This window comes from Anabrus simplex, chromosome 1 (assembly GCF_040414725.1).
Source record: "Anabrus simplex isolate iqAnaSimp1 chromosome 1, ASM4041472v1, whole genome shotgun sequence".
In the NCBI taxonomy this organism is placed as follows: Eukaryota; Metazoa; Arthropoda; class Insecta; order Orthoptera; family Tettigoniidae; genus Anabrus; species Anabrus simplex.
The window spans coordinates 1,055,861,880-1,055,888,525 of record NC_090265.1 but is presented as its reverse complement, the minus strand read 5'-3'; the positions used below and the strand labels follow the sequence as shown (position 1 = coordinate 1,055,888,525).

The following is a 26,646-nucleotide window of genomic DNA, read 5'->3' as shown; positions in this document are numbered from 1 at the left end:
AGGATGAAATAAGGCAAAAAGCCTTCTTCACAGTTCATCTTTCATCACCCATCATTCACCATTCATCACCTTGCCAGATCACATCTGGCATTGTAAGCCCTGACTTCGGTCAGAAATGTATTGATCATTGATCAGACAATCAGCCTATTATGATTAGTCTTCTAATGAAATATCCACCGGTTTGGATACACACGATCATCAGATCCAAACAAAGACACCATTCAGATACGGTGGGGTGTCACATGGAAGACCAAGGCGAGTCGGAGCACCTGCAACCCATTAAGCAACATGCAGACCCATCCGATCAAGAGGGAAAAATTTAATAAATCAGGACAGTTCTCATACTTCGCTACAGTGAACATAAATTCATTAATGAAAGTGGGCAAATTAAAACATCTCACAGACGTCTTAGATCAACATAAGATACTGATAACTGCTCTTCAAGAATTGCGTAATACGGATCAAGACCCCCTTGAGTCAGGGGGATATCGCCTATACAAGGGTCCCCCAGGTGAAAGAGTACTAAACAGTGTGACTCAGTTTGGAGTCTGCTTTTTGGTTCATACTAGGATCTTAGATTCAATTGAAGATTTTTCTTCCACCTCCCCCCCGAACGGCATTGATGACAATCAAAGTAGAGAATAAAACGTACACATTGATAAACGTCCATGCTCCAACGAATGAAAAAAACAGGACCAACAGGGAAGACACAGACAAATTTTGGGAAGAACTAGACCAACTATTATCATCCATTTCCGATAACCATATTAAAATCATGCTTGGTGATTTCAATGCTAAAATAGGCCGTGAGAAAAACTTTCGTAATGTTGTAGGTAAGTGGCCAGCTCATCATCTAACTAACAGGAATGGTCAGAGTGATCGATCTTTGTACTGATCATGGGCTACTTTTGGAAACCACACGATACAAACGACGACCACATAAACTGATGACTTGGAAGTGCCCTAATGTTAAATTAGGGGAGTTCCAAATTGATCATGTAGCTATGGATAAGAACTATCATAAGGAAATTTACAATGTGAGGGTCCTCCGTGGAGTGGACATAGATTCAGATCATTATTTGTCCAAAATTAAAATAAAATTAACTCCAAAAAAGAAACGCATTCTCTCCAAATGTAATAGGAAGAAAACATATGACCCTAGCTATCTCATTAAATAATAAATTATATTACGAACAATCTAAAACCTATCTAAGTGATGATTTGGGAACAGTAATTAACAAGCTAAAAACCATTGCTGAGGAAAACGCTCCCATTAAAAAGAGGAAAAAACATGCTTGGTGGAATGAGGAATGCGATGCAGTGATTCAACACCAACACAAGGCATGGTTGATTGATCAACAACGGAAAACAGAACAGTCACGCGAAGAACTTGTTACTGCTAGACGACATACGGCTAAAATCATCCGACCGGGCGAGTTGGCCGTGCGCGTAGAGGCGCGCGGCTGTGAGCTTGCATCCGGGAGATAGTAGGTTCGAATCCCACTATCGGCAGCCCTGAAAATGGTTTTCCGTGGTTTCCCATTTTCACACCAGGCAAATGCTGGGGCTGTACCTTAATTAAGGCCACGGCCGCTTCCTTCCAACTCCTAGGCCTTTCCTATCCCATCGTCGCCATAAGACCTATCTGCGTCGGTGCGACGTAAAGCTCCTAGCAAAAAAAAAAAAAAAAAAAAATCATCCGAAGGGTTAAGAGAAATTATCACACGGAGATGTTACACTCTATTGACGAAGCATTTACTCAACATAAGACAAGCAATTACTATAAAACATTTCGGCAATACCAAACTAATTATACTCCCCCAACACTCCTAATGAGAGATACTAATGGAAAACAGCCACATACTAATCAAGATAATGCGGAAATTTTAGCTAGTTACTTTGAGAACTTACTTAACAGTGAGGAACCTTCAGAATATCTGCAATATGACACACATCCAAAAAATAGGATACCTTTAGAAAAGGTTACACCGCCCGTTTATAATGAAGTACGAGCAGCAATTGATTCCCTTAAAAATTATAAAGCACCGGGAGAGAACCAAATCGTCGCAGAGGTATGGAAGAATGCTAATGACCAAACCATTCAGAATCTACATAAACATCTTATAGATATTTGGAATACTGCTACAATGCCTGAAGAGTGGAATATGGCAATAATTCAACCATTGTATAAAAAGGGCGATAGGTCTGATCAGATAATTATCGAGGAGTATCATTATTGGATATTACATATAAGATTTTATCTAAAATTATCTATAACAGAATACAGGGACAGGGACATCTTGACTGTGAACTACGGGAATATCAAGGTGGATTTCGTCCAGGAAGAAGCTGCCCTGACCAAATCATCAGTTTAAAATGGATTATGAAACATCATAGATCTAGAAACAAAAATTTAGTTATTACGTGTGTTGATTTTCAAAAGGCGTATGATAGTATACATCGTGAATCACTGTTGAATGTCCTTCATGAATTTGGTATACATTCCAAACTTATTAGCCTGATTGGTATGACTCTTAAGAATACTCAATCTAAAGTTAGATTCAGAAATGAGTTATCTAAATCATTTGCAATTACAACAGGCCTCCGCCAGGGAGATGGACTTTCGCCATTATTGTTCAATTGTGTATTGGAAAAGGTCATGCGAAAGTGCACTAAGGTATGTCCTCCAAAAGTCAAAATTGGAAAAAATATCAAACTAAATTGCTTGGCATTCGCGGATGATCTTGCGATACTGGCAAATGGTTTCGAAGAGGCTAAAGTTCAATTGGAAGAACTTGCAAATGTAGCGATAAAAGTTGGATTGCAAATTTCGTATGATAAAACAAAAATAATGCCTACTTTCAGAACTTTAATTTCAGAGATATTATTAAATAATAATAAACGAATTGATATTGTAAGTACATTTAAATATTTGGGTGAAAATCTCACTTGGAATTGCAATGAAAAAACATCAATAGAGAGCAGAATATATAAAATGAAGCAGGCACAACGGATAACTTGGCCTACATACAAAAAGAAATGTCTTTCGATTAATGCTAAATTTAGGCATTATAAGTCTGTTATTAAACCAGAAGCAACTTATGCTTGTGAAACATTATTTAAACTCAATACTAGATCAACAACAGAACGCTTACAACGAGTTGATCGAAGGATACTCAGGACGATCATAAACAAGAAATATCAGGTGGATGGACAGTGGAGATTGTTGCCGAATGAGGTTATCTATCGGGAAAGTGAGTCTATCACAGACACGATGAGAAAAAGAAGAATTGCCTTTTTTTGTCATATATTTCGACTAAGTGATAACAGAGTTTTAAAACAATTATTTAATTACTTTTGGAACAGTAAATCAAAAAACAATTGGTTTAAAGAAGTTCAAAGTGATTTGGAGGAGTTGAATACACTGACTGACAGAGCAAATGCAACACCAAGAAGGAGTGGTCAGAACTTTATGCCAATTGCAGGGTAGACTGACGTCACTGAGGTATGCTCATGATGTGAAATGCGCCGCTGTGCTGCGCACGTAGCGAACGATAAATGGGACACGGCGTTGGCGAATGGCCCACTTCGTACCGTGATTTCTCAGCCGACAGTCATTGTAGAACGTGTTGTCGTGTGCCACAGGACACGTGTATAGCTAAGAATGCCAGGCCGCCGTCAACGGAGGCATTTCCAGCAGACAGACGACTTTACGAGGGGTATGGTGATCGGGCTGAGAAGGGCAGGTTGGTCGCTTCGTCAAATCGCAGCCGATACCCATAGGGATGTGTCCACGGTGCAGCGCCTGTGGCGAAGATGGTTGGCGCAGGGACATGTGGCACGTGCGAGGGGTCCAGGCGCAGCCCGAGTGACGTCAGCACGCGAGGATCGGCGCATCCGTCGCCAAGCGGTGGCAGCCCCGCACGCCACGTCAACCGCCATTCTTCAGCATGTGCAAGACACCCTGGCTGTTCCAATATCGACCAGAACAATTTCCCGTCGATTGGTTGAAGAAGGCCTGCACTCCCGGTGTCCGCTCAGAAGACTACCATTGACTCCACAGCATAGACGTGCACGCCTGGCATGGTGCCGGGCTAGAGCGACTTGGATGAGGGAATGGCGGAACGTCGTGTTCTCCGATGAGTCACGCTTCTGTTCTGTCAGTGATAGTCACCGCAGACGAGAGTGGCGTCGGCGTGGAGAAAGGTCAAATCCGGCAGTAACTGTGGAGCGCCCTACCGCTAGACAACGCGGCATCATGGTTTAGGGCGCTATTGCGTATGATTCCACGTCACCTCTAGTGCGTATTCAAGACACGTTAAATGCCCACCGCTACGTGCAGCATGTGCTGCGGCCGGTGGCACTCCCGTACCTTCAGGGGCTGCCCAATGCTCTGTTTCAGCAGGATAATGCCCGCCCACACACTGCTCGCATCTCCCAACAGGCTCTACGAGGTGTACAGATGCTTCCGTGGCCAGCGTACTCTCCGGATCTCTCACCAATCGAACACGTGTGGGTTCTCATTGGACGCCGTTTGCAAACTCTGCCCCAGCCTCGTATGGACGACGAACTGTGGCAAATGGTTGACAGAGAATGGAGAACCATCCCTCAGGACACCATCCGCACTCTTATTGACTCTGCACCTCGACGTGTTTCTACGTGCATCGCCGCTCGCGGTGGTCCTACATCCTACTGAGTCGATGCCGTGCGCATTGTGTAACCTGCATATCGGTTTGAAATAAACATCAATTATTCGTCCGTGCCGTCTCTGTTTTCCCCTCCAACTTTAATCCCTTTCGAACCACTCCTTCTTCGTGTTGCATTTGCTCTGTCAGTCAGTGTATTACCATGCAAACCATAGAAAACAGAGGCGAGAAAAGTATTTTGAAGAATAAATGCATCAGGCTTCCTCTGACCACTGTACAGAGGAAACAATATGTTATAACGGATGCAGAGAGGGCAGCCAGGTCAACCAGACTCAAGACTTTTTGGGAGAAGAAAAGGAAGACAAATTTGTTGTAGTCTGATTTAAATGCTCCAATGTGGACGTAAACTCTGTAAATAAATAAATAAATAAATAAATAAATAAATAAATAAATAAATAAATAAATAAATAAATAAATAAATAAATAAATAAATAAATAAATAAATAAATAAATAAATTATTACTTTGGCACTTAGTACAATAAATGTCTTAAAAGTCATAAATGTAAGGAATAGTATCATACATATAGTTCACACATAACAAGGTTTAACTCGATGGCATATACCAGAGGTGCTCACACTGGGCATTCCGTCCTGCAGACACCCAGCACTGTAAACGTGCGGGCAGGCAGGCAATGAGCGTATGCTACAACCTGAAATATTTTTATAATGTATGTAATGAATTACAAATTTCACTATTAAATGTTAAGAGGCGCTTTAGAAACATTTCTAACTTAATACAGAGTTAAAGTGGATAAGCTGTGGCTTGTGGTTTTTGGGGTTTAAATTATATGATAAACTCACAAACAATTTATTCATGCTTACTGGGAGTAAAATCAGTTAGGTTATTTATTTGAAGGTATACTGAATACCTATCTGGTAGATATATTTACATTGTTGTACTTTAATCTTGGACAGTAAATACATATGTCCTCACTCCCTGATGAAACTCCCTCGCTAGCTATTATTATCGGACGCTGGCTAAATTTTTAAATACTTATTTTCAGAAATTCAGTGAATAGAGAAAGTCACAGAACACAACACTGTGCAAAATCAAGCAGTAACCTTGCTGAATTGTGTAATTATATTCCTATCTGCTTCATGAATAACAGGAATTATACTTTTTTTAAAAAATGGAAATACTGTCATGTCCATCCAAGGAATTGTAAATTATAGCTTGTAAGCTTAAACCCTGTACCTTTGTAGATTGTAACAAAAAAAATTATAACATGTGTTTTCTTTGAATCAACAAATATAAAATAAAACTGACTCTTTGTATCGAGCGCAGTATGAAACAATTCCAGAATATCTTGAAAAGGTCAGGGTTTCTCTGTTTCTTGATAATAGCACTTTATCTTAAATACTGCACACCAATCAGCATTTCACTGAGTAGTGGAGGAGAGCTTCGTCATCACAATTGAACGTCAAAGCTCCCTCACTTCTCTGCAGTGTGTCCGCACTCTCACTTCACTGTGATGTATGCCTGTTACGTAAGCTGCCCGCATATATGTCACGCCAGCCCGGTCGCACTGGGCAAGCCTCAATGGGCGCCTACCTGAGCACCTCTGGCATATACTGACAGCTCCCAGCTGTGCGATTGTTTGCAGGCTGTAACGTGGCCTGATGGCTTCGTACCGTAGAGCCGAGCACGAGTAGCTTTGTGCACATATTTCAGATGTTCACTGAGAGATGGCACTGACATATTATTGACTGTCGGAAAGAGGAACAGTTCCTCTTTCTCGCAGTAATAATTATGTTCGATTATCTAGAACAGTTCGCATTGCAATCGACCTTGAAAAGACATCGCTTGACGTTCACAGCTGTGGAGCTACTTTTACGGTTTTCGGAGACACGGAGGTGCTGGAATTTAGTCCCACAGGAGTTCTTTAACATGCCAGTAAATCTACCAACACGAGGGTGACATATTTGAGCACCTTCAAATACCACCGGACTGAGCCAGGATCGAACCTGTCAAGTTGCGGTCTGAAGGCCAGCGCCTCAACCATCTGACCCATCAGCCCAGCCAATCAGAAAATTCTGATGGTGATAATGATGTCTCTCATGTTGATGTGCTGGGTGCTAGATGCACTAACGAGATGAAAAAAAAAAATAAAAATAAATAAATTAAAATTCTGAAATTCCAAAATATCCAAATATAATATTTATGAGTTTTACATTTCGTAAATTAAAGTTTGCGTAAGTGGCAGCGCACTGGCCTCTCACCACTGGATTTCGTGGCTCAAATCCCGGTTACTCCATGTGAGATTTGCGCTGGACAATGCAGAGGTGGGACAGGTTTTCCTCTGGGTACTATGGTTTTCCCTGTCCTCTTTCATTCTAGCAACACTCTCCAGTATCATTTCATCTGTCAGTCATTAATCATTGCCCCAGAGAAGTGGGACAGGCTTCGGCAGTCAACAAAAATCTATCATAATACCAATATAAATGGTCTGTTATTGGACATTATAAATTTTCCAGCTAACCCATTCCTGGTTGCCAGCGTTTCGCCCTCGTGTGCTAGGTTGGGCTTATCAGTAGGTACCTAGCACACCTACCAAGACGCTGACTAGTGCATACCATGGAGACCACTGCGTAGGCTATTTGGAGCCACCGGCAGTGCCAATGCACTATGAGAGACTTTGTCTCTTTACCAAAAATTGATGCCTGCTTGGCCATCAGATGACATAGATGTTGATTCCCATAGGCAACCTGAAACATTTGTCCCGAACAAGTAAATTTAATACCAATATAAACAGTTTGTTCATCATCATCATTTCCCTTTATCCAGCTGTAGCCGGGTAGGGGCAAAAATGGTTCCTCTCCACTTTCTTCGGTCTTTCCACCATTCCTACTTCAACACTGTCCCAGACCAGATTTATTTCTATAACACTGCGTTGGATTGTATCCTTCCATCTCAATCGTGGTTGTCCATGGCCTCCCCTTCCTTGCATTTACATTTCTATCACCTTTTCTGGCATTCTTTCGTCACTCATTCGTTTTATGTGCCCGAACCATCTTAGTCGAATCTTCTGTATTTTATCATTCATTTTTTCCACTCCAATTTCTTCCTGGATTTTCTCATTCCTTATTTGGTTTCTTCTACTCTTCTGTATCATACTCCTCTACAACATTTTTTTTTCTAGTTGCTGTACGGCGCACCAACACAGATAGGTCTTATGGCAACGATAGGACTGGAAAGGGCTAGGAGTGGGAAGGAATCGGCCATGGCTCTAATTAAGGTACAGCCCGAGCATTTGCCTGGTGTGAAAATGGGAAACCACGGAAAACCATTTTCAGGGCTGCCGACAGTGGGGTTCGAATCTACTATCTCCCGAATAATGGATACTGGCCACACTTCATTTCGGCTGCCTGTGTTAGACTCTCATCCTTCATCATTGTCCAAGTTTCTGCTCCTTAAGTTGTTATAGGTACGTAATAAATCCTGTACATATTTTCCTTTGCTTCCATTGGCACATCTTTGTCCCATAATATGTTTCTTACACTATGATAGAAACAACTTCCAGCTTGAATCCTCTTAGTAATCTCAGCATCCAGTCGAGCATTCTCCATTAATTCACTCTCCAGGTATTTGAACTTTTCCACTACTTCCAGGGCTTGTCTGCAAGTCTAATCTGACCTTTCCCTTCTTTCTCCCCTCTAGTCATAAGAGTTTTATTCTTTTCTACACTTATTTTCAATCCACATTCTTCGATTTTCCCATTCACCACATCCAACTGTTCTTGAACCCTCCTGTCGTCTTCTCCCCAAATCACAATATCATCTGCAAATAACAACATGTTCATTTCTCTTCCTCTATATGCCGCCTTTTGCTCTTCTCATGATGTCATCCATTACTATTGTAAACAGGATTGGCGATAGAACACTTCCCTGTCTCAGCCCACTAGTTATTTTTAACCAACTTGTCCTGCTAACTTGTGTTTGCATGCAACTACAATGTTCCTTGTACTTCGCCATGATCATTTTTATTAATCCCTGTCCAATTCCTTTTTGCACCAGACTGTCCCAAACTTTAGTCTTGGGGACACTGTCATATGCCTTTTCAATGTCAATGAATGTCATCACCATATCATTCCTGTACTCCCATTGCTTTTCCATTAGTTGTCTCATAATGAAAATGGGCTCTATTGTTGACCTTCCACTTCTGAAACCAAACTGATTTTCCTGTATCTGATTCTCAATCCTCAACCTTATTCTTCTTTCCAGTATCCTCTCCATTATCTTAGCAACATGAGATATTAGAGTAATTCCCCTATAGTTCTTCAAAACGTTATCGCCTTTCTTGAAAATTGGTATGATTTATAACCTTTTGCCAATTCTCAGAGACTCCTTATTCTCCCAGACATTCCTGAGAACCCGATATGTCCACTGCAGGCCTACAGCTCCAGCTGCCTTTATCATCTCCACTGGAATTTCATCTATTCCAGCAGATTTTCCATTCTTCATCTTTCTTACTGCCATTTCAATTTCATCATTGTAATTTCTTTATCCATTTCTTCATCAACTAATTGCCTTTCCTGGTCCTCCATTGAATGACTGTCATCAGTTCTTATGTTCAGCAACTTCTGAAAATACCCTCTCCATCATTTCTTATCTTTTCTGGCTTTGTTAATATTATGCTGCCTTCATCCTTCACAAATCAGGTGTTTACGTGATCTGTCTTTTTGTTTCTTAAGATACCACACAGTAATTTATGGCTGCCCTCCATATCATCTTTCTATTTCTGTGTGAATAAGGCCCAGCTTTTCCTCTTTCTTCCTCCACTACTTTCTTGGCCACATTCTTTGCCTCCACATATTTTCTTCTACAGTCTTAGATGTTTTCCTTGATTTTCAGAACATCTTCCTTTCCTTCTCTTTCCATTCCAACTTGTGCATTTAGATCTCCCATCCGTAGCACTTCCTTATCTTTTATCTGTCTTTCCATTTCCTCTAAGAAATCCTCTAGATGTTCAGCTATGCAACCGGTTTGTGGGGCATACAACTGAAATAGATCTTTCATGCCATTTTCAAACTGGAGTCACATCACCATCATGCTACTGCTGGCGCATTTTGTATATTTCACATAATCTTGGATTTCTTTTCTAAGTATGATGGCCACTCCATTTTTTGCTTCAGGTCCTCTGCTGTAATACAGCCTCTATCCTTCTCTCAGAGGAATCTCCCCCGTACGCCTCTTCTTGGTCTCACACAGTCCATGTATGGCTATATCTTTTTCTATCATGAAGTCAAAACAGTTTTTCTGTCTTTTCCGTCAGTGTCAGGATATTTTACTGTCGCAATCTTGATGTAGTTTGATGCTGGTTGCCCATTTCTCACAGTTCCCCCAGCACTTCAAGAGCTGTGCGTCGCTTTTAGCAGGGGACGCCCTAACCTTTTCCTAGGCACCGTATCTGCTTTGTCCATATAGGCTATTGTTACGTTGGGCTTGCCACACCCAAAGGCATTTTATACCTACTGCCAGGTGCAAAATTAGGCCGCACCTAACATGGAGACAGACACCTTTCGTAGCCGCTCCTCTGGAGTACAGATGCTACGGGTTTGGCCCTTCTGCCATGTCCACCATACCGAATTCCACCTTCTTCACCGTAGATGCCACCGAGGTCTTCACTCATAACCCTGAGCTGGGATCCATACCAGATGTTACACACTGTTCAGTGTGCTCTGGGACTCACATAGGCAGGGGTGCCACTCCCTGGATAGGGTTGCCTCTGAAGAGGGTCCCTACCTGCTACACCCACCAAGACGCATGGTTAGTGAATACCGTTTACCAACTGATGAGCCCAACTTAGCACACTGGGCTGTAACGCTGGCAACCAGGAATGAGTTAGCTGGAAAATTTATGATGTCCAATAACGGGCCATTTATAATGGTGTTAAGTGGTATGTTCCGAGCTGTCAGGGGAGAGATGGTGTGGAATGACATTAGCAGATGATTAAGTTAGATGGTGTATTTAAAATTAGGATAAAAAATTAAGATAAAGTTAGAATTCAAGAGGACGAATTGCGGCAAATATTTGTTTATAGGAAGAGAAGTAAGGGATTGGAATAATTTACAAGGGAGACGTTCAATAAAATTCCTACGTGTTTGCAATTTGCAAGTTATTATCTATTTTCCATAAACTGATACAGTTCTGAAATGGTGAATGTACACCAAGTTTTGGATTATATCATATGTACAGTAAAAAATGAAACAAAGTCTACAAAAAATTTCTCTCTTGAGGGATTATCTGTTTTATCCCCCTGTGAGCACATTGTAATATGCCTGTTGTAATATGCGACTAAAAGGGGCCCCAGGGGCTCTCAACTTGAGAACGTGGGCTGGCGACCACAGGTACCTTAGTCCTGACACTGGTCCCATTTACTTGTATCAGCCTCCTCACTTTTATCCATCCTATTCGATCTCTCTTGGTCAACTCGTTTTTTTTTTCTGACCCCAACGGTATTTGGTATCGAGGCCTAGGGAGTATTTCATTTTCACGCCTTTCGTGGCTATTGTGTTTCTTCAGCCGATACCTTCCATTGTGTTTTGAGGTGTTGGATCCCTTCCATTTGCTCCCTCTGATTAGTGTTAGAGAATGATTGCCCCGGTGTACTTCGTCATAAAACAATCACCACCACTATCTGTGTTACTTACATATTTACAGTATAAGGACGTACTCTGTTAATGATTTTAAGTGTATGGTACTTGTGCTGTAATACTTTTCAACTTTACTGTATAACCAATTTTTGAAAATGGAATTTCTTCAGCATTTCTGCACAGTATTTTTGTATTACGGAAACATTCTGGTTTTAGCATTTAGCCTTTCTCTCTTCAATACTAACAACACTGAAAATTACACCATCAGAACAATCAAATGACAGAAGAATCATACAAATTAGTGCAGAAAATGTTCCACTCTAAGACACTAATAGAAATAATTCTTAGCTGGTAGTGACCAGAACAGCCAATTCTATAGCATCAAAATAATAGCTAAATATTTTACTGCTGAATGCTGCAATACTTAAAGAATTCTGACTTCATTTTTTTAAATATCTATCTCAAAACCTCCACAATGTAATAATTAGAAATAATGTTTTTAAACATTCCAAACAGAATCACTCGCCATAGTTATTATAAGAGGCTACTTAAAGGAACACAAAAACTAAGGAGAGATAGTAAATCATTTTCAGCATAATTCTGTTTAGAAAATGTCAAGCTTAAGAGAAGTTATAAACTAACCTTGTAAATTAGCATCCCTATTGACAAATCCCATCTGTGTGAGCTGCTCCAACTGTGCACGATACCTTTCCTCAGGAGGCTGATTGCTATTCACTCCTTGCATTGTTGACATGCTGGAAATCTGAAATATACAGCAAATTTATGCAAATTCTGTGATGTAATCATCATCTTACTGCAAAGAGCTGAGTATGAAAGTTAACATTGATTCACGTTAAAAATGCACCTTTGTAGATTAGGTTTGAATGAGAGCTTTAATGTACCACAATGCTGTAGTGTGTTGCGACATACACTGTAAAAAGTACCATCCATTAAGTGGGGGAAATGTTTTTCCAAAATTTTAAGAGGAAAACTGGAGTGGGTCCATTGTGTGAATAAATATGGTACTTAAGCCTAAAAGTAAAATGTTCATCACAAAATATGGGATACCACCTCTCCCACATTTTGTGGCTGTAAAAACTAAAATGAAAAAAGAAGGGGGGTTGTCTAACAGGTAACTATGTTACTAGGTTGATTGAAATGTATCCTGCACTTAAAACTTATTTTACGTTGTTAAGTCCTATTTCTGTAACACTGTAATAATAAGACAATTTTTTTTGTAGAGGCTTAGTTACATAAGGCTGTGGTTTAACCAGTCCGTCATAATATGGAAGTAGAAGCCAATTCTCCTGTAAAAACACTTTCTATGTTGGAAGTACCTTACAAATTCTCAATACAATAAAACATACATCAGATACATACATACATAGATTAGGTTTTTCCAAATCTTTTGCATCTGAGGCCACCTCGGCATTTTGCATGCGTATCCAAGGCCCCCTTCACCACAGAACATGTACAGAGGGTGGCCAAACTATTAGACTCAAGGTGGAAAAAAACGTGAATAAGTACAGTTCCTCAATAAAATACTCTTCATTAAACATACTTAATGCTAATATTATTCACTTAACTATATCTTGGGCATATTTAGAAGGAATTTTTCTGTTATCTGGTTTGTTGTGGTAGCACTGCAGTCAGCTGGTGCTTCATCTTGTGGATTACGAAAATCGGCCTCTTTAGCGTGAAGTACCTTATCGTAAATGTAAGCTGCGGTGGGATAGAGAACTGGAACTGGATGTTGTGTGTTGCAAGAAGTTAGAGTTTGGAAATGTAAAAGTTTTTTTTAATTTAACATAAGGATTTTATTTTGTTTGTAATATTTTGAGAAATGAAGAAATAAGAACTCTGGACTCTAATGGAATTATTTTATATAACTGCGAGAAATATTAATTTAAATATGTGTGTAATAATTTTTCTTCTAGGCAATAGGCAAGAAATGTTGAACCGTATGAACATTGCGAGATGCAAGAAGTATTTTGATTCTGAAATGATGTAACTAGTAAAATGTAATTTAGGAAAGCCTCAAGATTGGATTGTTAACATTGCAAGGGTGATAGAGTGATCTGTGTATCATGATGTGATTGGTGACATTTGAAAAATGTAAAGGTGCTTTAATTTGAAACAGCCTATACCGCACGTGCAGTTGTGGATGCTGAAATGGCTGATGTAATTTATCTAGTGTCTGTAGCCAGGAAATCACCATATAAGGTCATGCGAATGTATTGGCGAAAGAGAATCTAGTGGAAATTGTTTCTTATTGGTTAATTGTAATCGAGCCATATCCGGTCTTCTTGCCGGCTTTGGAAAAATGATGCGTATGCTCGGCGTCATTTTCCATCCGACCGCCCTAGCGAGCGTTCGCGCTCGAGGGCTACCCTCGGGAACTCCTGCCTTTCCGAGGTAAGTGTTATTTCACTGCTATTTTCTTGTTATTATCAATGTTTTCTGATTTCGTTTGATTTAATTTAATTCCTTTGCGTTTTGGTATTTTCTTGCTTAATGTAATTTTCAAAGTTTAATATTCAACGTGTCTGAGTTTGCCCTAGATTCTCGTTTTCGTAATTTAAAGTCTTTCTCCTGTCTTTTAATCAACTATCCTTTCATTTGTGTTTTGGTTTCGTAGTTATTCCGTCTGTCAAATATGTAAAGTATCTGCTGCCCTGTTATGTAACTTCGCCCCTTGTAAATTTTTTTATTTGTTATTTTTAATATAATTGAGCTAGAGGGTGTTTCATGTAAGTCTTTTCTCCCCCATAATGTCATACGTTCCATAGACCTCGTAGGGCTTCCCGCACCTTCCACTATCCTTTCTTAGTTGTCATTTTTAGGCCTGTGTTTCCCATATTTGCTTTAATTTTGCGTATTTAAAAGATACTCGTCATGCTTCTATGTTCTGATATGAACACTCTGCCACTGCATTATTTACAACTATTTCCTTAGTCATATTATTAAGTATTATATTATCTACTACTTATTTTTATTATTATTATTTATGTACGCGCTTGAAATCAGCGGTTACATTTGCTAGGGGCTTTACGTCGCACGGACACAGATAGGTCTTATGGCGACGATGGGATAGGAAAGGCCTAGGAGTTGGAAGGAAGTGGCCGTGGCCTTAAGGTACAGCCCCAGCATTTGCCTGGTGTGAAAATGGGAAACCACGGAAAACCATCTTCAGGGTTGCTGATAGTGGGATTCGAACCTACTATCTCCCGGATGCAAGTTCACAGCCACACGCCTCTACGCGCACGGCCAACTCGCCCGGTATGTTATCTTGAGTACAATTACTGTACATAGTAGGCCCTACTGTATTACTTTCTTTTAACAGGGACAGGATCTAGATTCTGGTGAATGCATGGTGGAATATTATGGCAGGAAGAGCTGCAAGAAACTTAACCATGGAAAGCCTATCTGCTTCGGCAATAAGGCCAGGTTTTTGAACACTTCCTCAGGTTATCTCATAATTTTTTTATTTGTCAAGGAAAAAATCCTCATAGCAATACTAATTGTGAATGATCTGAAAAGAGTGCTGCTGCTCCAATGGTACTGATGCTTGATCAGCACCTCATCACTTTCATTTCCCCTTGTCCAGCTCCTGCCAGGTTGGGTAGTTGATGGCACTTCTCCACCTTTGCTTCTCCTTCCACCACTCCTCTTCAGTAATTGTATTCCAGTCCAGTGTTCTTTTTCTTATACTGTTCTTGACAGAGTCCATCCATCTTGCTCTGGGCCTCCCTCTTGCCCTCTTTCCTTCTATCTCAGCCTCCCAACACATGTTTTGGTATCCTTCCCTACTCCATCCTCAGAACATGTCCAAACCATCTGAATTTTTTATTCTCTATCCCTATCTCCTTTCTGACATTAACATTTCTTAATCTGTCCCTCCTTGACTTCCCTACCACACTCCTCAGGAACTCCACTGGCCTGAATTTTACTGTCATTTCTTGCTGTCAAAATCCAAGTCTCTGATGCATACATTAATATATTAATTGTACATTATCTATTTACATTTCATAGGTGTTCCACACCAGGTTCCCTACTTTCTGGTAGAATGTATTTCCCACTTATACCCTTCTGTTGATCTCCTTATAAAACCTTGCATCTTGCATTATTTCATTCCCAAATATTTGAAGTATTCAACCACCTCAAGGTTGTCCCTGATACTAATGATTACTTTTCCTTCTCTTTTTCCTCTTGTCATCACCACTGTTTTGCACTTCTCCACACTGATTTTCATGCCATATTTCTGAATATTGTCATTTAAAGTTGAAGAATAATAAAATTAGATTCCTACCAAAATGTGATAAAAGAGAAACAACTAAAAGGGTATTTCCAGAAGAAGAACGACAACGAAGATCAGACAGAGTGAAGAAATACTGGAAGAACCATAAAACATCATAGAGGACCGGACAGAAATTGACTACAGTGGTTCAATGCGCCGGTACAAGCACAATAATAATTGTCATTTAAAGGCTCCTCTCATCCTCTTTTCTCTTATTCTCTCCAATATTTTTGGCTACTTGTGACAACAGTGTAATTCCTCAATAATTGTCACATACCTTCCCGTCACCTTTTTTAAATACTGCTATTACCGTATTTACTCGTGTATTAGACCCCTCTTGGCTTTAAGAGACGAAGAAAATAAAAATAATAAATCTCACGTAAAAGACACCCCCCCCCCCAACGTAATATGTCAGAGAACAACAACGATTCTGCTACGAAGCAGATACATGCCTTAGTGGAGCTCTGATGACATCACAAGTTCCGTCCGTACGAACCACGCATTGAAAACAACATCTGTGTTTCATAGTTACGAAATGTCCACCTCCGTAGCGTAGGCCTACTGCAGCTCTGATGCCGTCGCACACAAAAAGATGAATAGTTTCGTGTCCAACCCGCGCATTGCAAACACGCAGTCATGTATATACGTCTGTTTTTTTTGTAGTTAAGAATGTCCGTCAGCGTAATGGTTAGCACAATTAGCTGCCCTTCTTGGGAGCCTGAATTCGATTCCCGGTACCATATTGCCAGAGATTTACGTACGAATAACAGAAAGGTTGATATGCGGTAAAAATGGTACATGGAACTCCCAATGGGGGCCTATCTTTAGTTAGGAAATATTCACGGATGTTGCTGTTAACATAGCAGGCGAGATCATTAACAAAGTGATAACTTAATATCTTGTAACTCGGCCCAAATTAATTTTTTTGGAGAGAAGTAGGTTTAAAACGTGATAAAAACAATCCAATCATAATGATTGTTTTACTTGTCAACATACAGTAACTCACGAATAATAATAGTAATGATTTTACGTCCCCACTTAACGATTTTCGGAGACGCCAAATAAAACATACTATACGTTCATTAAAAAACTGAGACGATCGTATGAAATTAAACATTATGATCATATAACCTCAAATTTTGTTTAATGAACACATGACTTCTAGGCTACAAAGAGCTATAAATTCTACATGTAAACATTCTACATTGTTCTTTAACAAACTTATGAATGTATTTGATTTATACTGGCTATTTTCGTTCAGAGGCAGTATTTCTAAATGTAAAAAGTCAATAAATGGTGAAAACGGCTTTTAGGCATACATATAAAGTAAATATAATCCATTTTAGTTACTCATATCACATCATTCGTTTCATCTCATTAATTCCTCTGACGAGGTAGGCGTCAGGAAGGGCATACGGTCGTAAAAACTTGCTATGAAGATTCGTCTCACTTCATACTCGACCCTGTAGAGAAAAGGATATCGTGTTATATTATGCAATACTGATACAAAATAACTCAATGGCCAGTCATTTGTTTCTGTCAGTTGAGCAGCAGGCCTACCACACAGTAAACCTGATCAATGCTTCCATTTTAATTGTCTTGTGTCGCTAACTTCCCTGCTACCGGCGTGTCGTCATTCGAAGTGACGTCATTTTCATTGCCATCTCGTCAGCCATGCACTGCAATCGAGACCGAGAGCATTCAAGGTCGCGTCCGTCCTTTTGAACCTTTTAAAAATAGTTTTGTTCCCAACTATAGAGTCCAAACTGTGTGAAACTATTCCCAAATGGTTTCTGGAGATGGTCTCTGATATTCCCGGGTGGTGTATGCGTAGCAGAAGCCACTCCTTCTGAATAAAGTCCATGTTGTTGAAAGCGTGGTAAACCACCAGCTGATAACTAGCGTATGTTACAAGTTTTATTTCTGAATGTAATACATAGTGACTGGAAGCATTCCTTTGATAACTGCAGCTGTTGAAAGCCAGACTCTTATTTTTAAGTACATTTCATACATGTTCTCTACATTTATCACATCAGAATTTACCTAAACAGCTGTAAATGAGATAGGAGAGAGCACATATCCTATCATTAGGGGCCGTATTTTCTGATAATTAATGGTTATGAATTTCATGTTTTTGGTCCGTATTGAACTGAGAATAATATATAAGTAATAATAATAACAACGTAAACGTTTCCACCTTTTCAATACTAAAATATATTCACAAAATTATAAATTACACGGTACTAGTTTCGACCCATCTAGGGGTCATCATCAGCCGTATTGGAGCAAAGATTACTTTTGGAGAAATCCTAAGAAAATGTTATTTTAAAGAATAACAAGTTGTTATTATTATTACTTATATATTTTCTGATAATAGCGATACGCACAATTTTTTTCATTTCTTTTTCTTGCCTATATATGACCTAGGTACTTAAAGTACTGTATTTTAGCAAAATGAACTTGCAAAATATAGCGAAATCTGATCTAATGTGCAAATTGTGCAAATAATCATGAAATATACTCCACTTGGCACGCAAAATGAAAAATAGTACCAGAAAAGCTATCCAATAAACATTGAAATGCTTCTGAGAACTTGACTATTGTAGTTTTCTTCTCTTTTGCTTGATAGGCTGTATATTCTCTATACAAATGCACACAAAGCACTGTGCATCGGAAGTATGTGTATTCACTTCTGAGATCACTAACACAATCAATAAAAATCGGTATATGTTGTCGATTACAGCAAATGGCGTTGTGGTCGTAGATACAGCAGTGCACTCTTTGGCAGTGAGAGTTCGCTACTGGTAAATGTCCAGCATTAAGTATAAAAATGCCGAAAACTTAAGTGACAACAGATTTTTTTGAAGGCCGAGGAATACAACAATGAGGGGTTCTATGTTTTTGATGCTGCAAGAAAGATTCCAATGTGCAAGTACCCTAATGTTCGCATTACGTGAAAAGGAAAAGACATGTGCGACAAACACTGAAGAGAATCAGAAACGCACTAAAAGAAGAAGAATGAAGCAAATGAACATAATTCTAGGCGTCAAATAATATCGGCAATACTTTACTCATCGCAAAGAAGTTGAAAAGTGATAGAGAGCGGTTTGTAATAAACACAGTCCAGGTCTCTCCAGCGCGCTGGGTTCCTTTCCTGGCGCAAAAGGAGCTACCCCAGCGAAATTCATGTCGCTTGGATGACGTATGCGCTTTAAGCCTCCTTTTCTTGGGGAAGTGGGGTAATAGCTGTTGGCCTCGCTAGAGATTCACAGCATCTTACGGCGGGGAAGCAGCTACGTAGCTTGGGTACATGTTAGCTGTAACAGCTAACACTAAATGTTCACTGCCATGCACCAGAGGCTACAAGATAAAATAGTATAGCCACCTGCACATAGACTTGCTAATAATAAAACAATTTTATGAAATCAATTGTAATAAATTTATGTATTTTAGTTTTGGATTTCGGCATGTATGAAGTTTTTGGGGATGATTCACTGACGGCACGTGTAGAGGATTTTTTTTAATACATGCGGAAAAATAATTGAGTTGCCCAGCATGAACACAAAGCCAAGCGTGAAGTACAAAATATTTTGTGTTTGGTTGCTTTGTATGATTGGGTACACCTGTAGTGGTGGTATATTTTTGTAGCGTTTCTCTTGGATTTAAGGTGAAATTTTTGGGAGTTCTGTGGCATTCTTCGTGAATATAACAGTGGTATACATCGTGAGGAACATCATCTCTCGACTGTCGTTGGTCAGTAAGCAAATGAAACTATAAAACTGCGCCGACGGTAAAATATAAGCTAAGTTCTGTTTAGTCAGTTTATGTAGGGCTTTTTAAGTTAAAAAACAAAAAGTTAGTCTCAGCATATTTATGTGGAAACCATGAATATACTATTAAGAAGCGTCAGCGGGTGAAACCACAAGTATAATATTTAAAATTTGCTATAGCTTAAGCTATGATGGTGGCATCACTGCCGTGAATACCAATATGAAAATATGTGTGAGTATGTGGTTGAAAAAAATTCTTAGTCGAGTGAGTTATAATTTCGTAAGTTATTTAATACCTAAATTATTTTATTCGTTATCTGATCTGTTTGCTTGTTATACTTACACTTAGTTATCAAATAGTATTGTTGGCTTTAGAGAGAGTGGTGGGGCTGGGACTGCTTTCTTACATTATTTTTGCAGCTGGGTAACGAATGTGTTTACCGCACACCACTGATAAAAGTAAAGATAAATAATACTGTTTTTCTTGTAAAATACGACGGTATTAGTAGGCCTATTGGAAATAAATCGCCTGGTTGAGCAGTAATAATGTTATTGTTTTTGCCCCACTAACTACTTTTGCGGTTTTTGGAGAAGCCGTGATGCCAAAATGTTGCCCACAGGAGCTCTTTTACGTGCCAGTAAAACTAGTGATACGGGGCTGATGTATTTGAGCACCTTCAAATACAACCGGACTGAAACTGCGAACTGGGGCTCAGAAAGCCAGCGCCTTAACTGTCTGAGCTACTCGTCCCTGGTCGGGCAGCACCAGCATATCCAGGGCTATATGGCTTTGCAAAATACAGTGAAAGCACATCTGGTACAAGACATTGTTAGTGAAGTTTTAGGAGGTTTGATAGAAGACCACAGTGAATTTGCATCCAAGTATTCGCAAGCATTATGGTTTCCGACGTCTAATGTGGTCCACGAAAGGGGCTTCTCTGCTTACACAAAGATACTTTCTGACTGTCACACAACTATGCATCCTGATAATGCTCAGACCATGATTAGTTTGTAAATGTAAAAAAATGTAGGCTATGTATAAATTCATATTATAGGACAGATGACCTAAATTTCTTATGAGGTATCAGTGATTTATATACCAGTATTTACTTCTGCAACATTTTGTATATCTAGTTGTTCTAAGATTGAATAACAATATAACACATTACAAGAGTTCACTTTAAAACCCCCAATCACATAATTAGTTAGATTGACCAATTTTATAAGGAAGATATCACAAGAAACATAAATCAGGAGGACAATTTATTTCTTGAAATACTGCCGAAACAGTGTCAATTTTAACACCAAAATCAACAGCTTTATTTCACCAAAAAAATAAGGCCCTTAGCTATCATCCGGATAGTGCCAAAAGTTCCACGGCGGAAAGAATAAAAATAAATAACAGGAAAATTCACCACATTTATAGACATGCTTGAAATGTGCGGATCGGACACTAAACTATTCACCTATTTGTGCGACATCATCAGAGTTGCAATAAGCCTACGCTACGGAGGCAGACATTTCGTAACTACGAAACACAGATGTACCACGTGACTGACGCGTTTTCATTACGTGGGTTGTACGGACGAAACTATTCACAAATTTGTGTTTTGTCATCAGAGCTGCATTAGGCTTGTACCCGCTTCGAAGCGGAATTGTTCTTCTGTAACGAATTGCGTAGGGGGGGTCTTGTATGCAAGATTTTTTTTCATTTTCTTTGTCTCGAAAAGCCAAGGGGAGTCTAATATGCGAGGGGGGTCCAATACACAAGTAAATATGTAATATATAAAAGCCAAATACCACTCACTGATCTCCAGATCCAAAAGACTTATAATGCTGAAATTAGGAATATACTGTCGTTTGGATCTTCTGGCCTGGAGGTTCACTAAAGATTTTTCAAAATTCAACTTCTGTCCTAGATTTAGGCCCTTTGCCCAATAGCACAGAGTAATATAGGCAAAAATCAAATTTTTCGTACAAGGACGAGACAATGCTCATTTTAAGTCTTAAGATGCAAGGAACAAATTTCGGCAAGTCCCAATGAACAGATCAGATGTAGGCTTTTCAGGCATTTGCTTTATTAACCAGCGTTTCATCTTAGGCCTGACACTAGACTCATCAGAGTGGGATGTGTCAGACCCTACCCACTGACGCTGGGGTGTACTTATCAGAAGCCCTATATAAGAGGCACAGTCTGATAACTGCATATGGGAGATAAACTCCACAATGGAATTATTGCCCACCTAGCAATTCCGAATGGAAATTCTAAGTTCGAAAGGGTGGGAGATTGGGATGGTAGCAGCTGTGGCCTTCATTAAGGTACAGCCCCAGCATTTCCCTGGTATGAAAATGGGAAATCACAGAAAACTATCTTCAGGGCTGCCGACAGTGGGGTTCAAACCCACCATCTCCCGAATGCAAGTTCACAACTCCGCGACCCTAACCGCACGGCCACTTGCTCAGTGAAGATACAACTGAGCAGTGCAAAACTTTAATAGTCATTATTAAAATTGGGGTAAAACAGAGTGAAGATTAAGGTTTCAAATTGTATTTTGATGTACAGTAGAAGTCCGCTATAGCGAGTACGGCATATAACGAGAACTCCGTTATAGCGACGAAATTTTTATGTCCCTTAAAAATTCCTATATTAAACAGTGTATCGTCCTTCGGTTACAGCGAGAGCCCTATCACTGAGGCATCCGTTATTATGAGCGATTAAACGCACACGATTTTTTCCGCTACCGGTATTTATGCACCCCAGCGATGATATTGCATGCGATCGATTACCTTCAGCATCGTTTCCACGATATGTGCACTAGCGAGTTCTCTCGTCGACATTCGAAGTTTTACAATATTTAAAATTCTTCCACCGTTTTGATACTTTTTTGCCTTTGGCAATTTTTTTATATTTTTTTTATTTGTCAACAGTACATGTTTCGTTCCTTATTTAGGAACATCCTCAGCTGTTATTGTAGCTTAGGTGAATTGCTAAGATTTAAAATACATTAATTTGCAGGTACGGTACATTGATTCATTTAAAAACTACTGAAATTACCAATTAAATTAAAAACAATGTAGGGTTAGTGTGTTAATAATGTGAGAGCGGATGATTACATAGTTGGTCAGCTTAAAAACTATGTCTATTCATTTGAATAGTTGTTAAAAATTTAATTTTGTAACATTAAAAAAGTCTGTTTGCGGTTAAAAGTAACCAGTAAACAATTTATTTAGAAAATATAATTATAAGATCGCATATTCAACCAACAATAACACAAAGCATAAATTATTTAATTACAATAGTGTTAATTCCCTAGGAAAAAACAAACATTCTGAATCAGGAGTTTATAAATTGAGGTGTCACCAATGCAAAAAAAGTTATGTTGAACAAACAGGGCGCAGTTTTACTGTAAGATACCAGGAGCATGTCAACGCTGAAAGACATAAAAAAAATTTCCGCGATGGGTTCAACCGGACATCAATTTACAACCATAGAACAGGATTTAACTATATTGCATAAAATAAACAAAGGAGCTCTCCTTAACACATTAGAAAATCTATACATTTATTTAGAACAAAAAAAGCAATCAGGACAATAACCTAAATGAAACTACTGACATTAGAAATCCTATATTTGAGGGAACACTATCAAGTCTTGAAAGGCAAAAGACGCAATACAAACAGTAAAAGGATAAATAAGAACGATCCTCCGCCATTTTGTACGTCCCCTCTCCCTAGCCCCTCTAAAGTTGATGCCGTCACAGTAACCGACACGACCCCTCCCCTCTCCGCAACCTTGCCTCCCGTAAGGAGGAGCATACAACGGAACGCACACATCATTTTAAAACAAATTTCCATTTCCTTATTTTATTTCATTTCAGAAATTGAAACGAAGCTCCCTTCACAAATATTGTTCAGCAATCAGCTTCAAAGTTCCACATTAGACTCAATCAAAGGCACCATAAGCAAACTCATAATATATAACAACTTACCTGGAAGGAACAGAAGATAAAAAAATTCAATCATTTGAACAGTGTTACGAAGTCAAATATTTTTTAAAACTTTTAACCGCAAACAGACTTTTTTAATGTAACAAAATGAAATTTTTAACAACTATTAAAATGAATAGACATAGTTTTTAAGCTGACCAACTATGTAATCATCCGCTCTCACATTATTAACACACTAACCCTACATTGTTTTTAATTTAATTGGTAATTTCAGTAGTTTTTAAATGAATCAATGTACCGTACCTGCAAATTAATGTATTTTAAATCTTAGCAATTCACCTATGCTACAACAACAGCTGAGGATGTTCCCAAATAAGGAACAAAACGTACTGTTGACAAATAAAATTAATTTTTTTTTTTGCCAAAGGCAAAAAAAAAAAAAGTATCAAAACGGTGGAAGAATTTTAAATATTGTAAAACTTAGTGATTCGAAGGCGATGTCGGAGTCGATTAGTAATACCCGTCGACTGCTGTCCCATAAAGAAAATTTGAAATGAAAGAGAACATATTTTCATAATAAATGCGTAAATAACGTGTCCGATAATGGTTGTTAAATCGTTAAAAATTAAGGCTGACTAAACGACCGCTTTATTTTAAGGCTAAATACTGCAATTAAGAATGGGATACACCTCGAGATATGGCAGAGTGTTTCATTGATTTCAAAGGTTAGTTTATATTTTCTCGCATCTGGTTAAATTACGGAAAGGCTATTATAAAAATTTTTAACGAGAAGGTTATCATTTCTCTACTGACGCTTGAAGTGCGTTTTCATCATACGTATAGTACGGTTAAGTTAGGATAGGTGACGCTGTTTGAATAAGAAAACTGAAAGGTTTGCAACAAAATGCAATCGATCATCTTCGGTACAGTATAGTTTTCTCACTTTTTGCATTTACGTGCTCTCTCATCGACATTCAAAGGCGATGTTGGAGTTGATTACTAATACCCGTCGACTGCTGTTCTTCAAAGAAAATTCAAAATGAAAGAGGATAACACGTTTTCGTAATAAATGCGTCAAGTAACGTGGCAGATAGCAGTTGTTAACTCATTAAAAATAAAGACTGAAGTAAACGATATCCTACTTTTAATGTTGTATATGGAAATTAAGTAAGAATGTGATACACCTCATGATATGGCAGAGTACATCACTGATTTCAGAGGATATTTCATATCTTCTCGCGTCTAGTTAAATTTCGGAAAGGCTATTTACATGTAATTTTTTCGTGAGGAGGTTATCATTTCTCTACATGCGTTTCAAATATGTTTATATGATACATATACGGTTAGGTTAGGTGACGCTGTTTGAAGAAAATTGAAATTTTTGCCACAGAAACCTCTGGAGTGTTACCGTATTTCTCCGAATCCAAGACTTTCTTTTTCTCAGTATCCCATGCGAAAACTCAAGGGTTGTCTTGCATTCGCGGCCTAACAGTAAGTTAATGGATACCACTGGCAACTACCGCGGTAACCACGCTGCCTTCTTTTCACGCGCGAACACACACAAAACTCGTTGACAATAAACGACCGCCTCTTTACTATACATCGCTAGCCGCGACAACCAGTTGTAAAGTGCTTGTGTGTAACGTCACTGGATCTCAGGAAATTGTGAAGAGAGAAAACGTTTCTCAAATCTGCAGAATGGCATCAAAACATGCCAGCCTTCGAATTCTTAGAAAGGCCAGTGGCAGAGTTATAACGCGCCTATTGTACTTGACGCTTAGTAAAATTAAGTTTTATAGACAGCAGGAATAGTTTTGTGATGGATAGTCGTATCGTAAAAGATTTCCAATGGGTTCTTGTCGATATTATGATGCCAATTTTAAGTTAATGGTTATTAAACACTCGGAAATGTAGAATAATTATGCCGCCGCAAGAAAATATTTGGCTTTAGTTAGGCCTATGCCATATTGGCTTTAGCGTGAAGACAAAGAACTAAAAAAAGACGTACTGGTACTGTACAAAAAATGCATTCAGTGGTCCGCAACAAGGACGCTTTAAAGAAATCTAAGATGAAATTGTGAGGTATGTGCACGAAAAACGCAAAGGTGGAATGGCCATACCGTGGCACAACAAACTCGTTCGTAGACTTTCAACGTCCGCGATTAGGCCTATACATCGATAGCTGCTGAAATTGGCCGAACCCGGCAAGCGAGACGTGCGTGTAGCAGTAGCCGGTTATACCTGACGCTGAGTAAAAATAACAGTTTTATAGACAGCAAGAATAATTTCCTGATGGATCGTCGTATTGTAGGGACGCATAGAATAGGTATTGCCGCCAAATTTTCAAAAGGGTCCTCTTCGGTAATATGATGACAATTCTAAGTTAATGGTATTTAACCCCGCGGAAATAAAGAATAATTGTGCAGCCGCAAAAAAATACGGCATGACAATAGTCAATATTTGGCGTCTAAAAATGCGTAGGCCTAGGCCTACTGTACAACAAAGGCATTCATATGATTTTACAAATTACTTTTTGAGCCTGATTTAAATATTGTGAGGGAAAAGGTGGTGTTCATCTTGGATTCGGAGAAATACGGTACTATATTTTTTTCAGAATGAAATTAAACACACACTTTCACGTAGTATTGGATTTCGATAAATAACAAACAAGTAAGCCGTACCGTAGTGTGGATATTATCTGCGGAAACGCAAGTTTTGAACAAACATTGTCGTTTCATACCGATTTTAATGTGCATGGGGGTTTTTCCGACTACAAAAATCGGATATAACGACAATCCGCTATAGCGAGTCAATTTTTCGCTGTTATGAATTATCGCTATAACGGACTTCTACTGTATTTCCAAATTTGCAGGACAACAGAGATTTTAAGGTACAAAATGGACATTTAAATTGTATTTTTTAAAAAAATTCTCGTTATCTGCAAACAACAATATTTGCATATCCTGCCTTTGTTTCCATTAGAATTTCCTCCATAGCCCTGTCTTAGTCCAGCTTGGTTTCTAAACCAATCTTGTTCTCCCCACTGGAGTCTGGACACAACTGGAACAATTCTTATACATTGCTTTCACTAGCCCCCTAGATTGCCTTCCACATCCTTTCCTTTCCAAGGTTTCCCACACCTTTTCTCTATTAACACTACTGTATGCCTTCTCTAGATCAAGGAATACCATCACCAAATCTTTTTCCATTTTCCTGCTGTTTTTTTCCATCAGTAATCTCAGGGTAAATATAGGTCTGTCGTTGACCTGTCGTCTCGAAATCCATACTGATCTTTTAAATATTACTTTCCTAATATAATTATATTCGTGAAC

At 39.0% G+C, this 26,646-nt stretch overlaps 1 protein-coding gene across 1 annotated transcript in view; it reads right to left on the bottom strand.

Annotated features, from left to right (window-relative positions):
• Ubqn (ubiquilin) overlaps positions 1–26,646 on the bottom strand; it is a 156,458-nt gene that overhangs the window by 11,475 nt on the left and 118,337 nt on the right. The window contains exon 9 of the mRNA XM_067137095.2: positions 11,943–12,063. Coding sequence (XP_066993196.2) covers positions 11,943–12,063 — 121 coding nt within the window. The remainder of the gene's footprint in view (positions 1–11,942; positions 12,064–26,646) is intronic.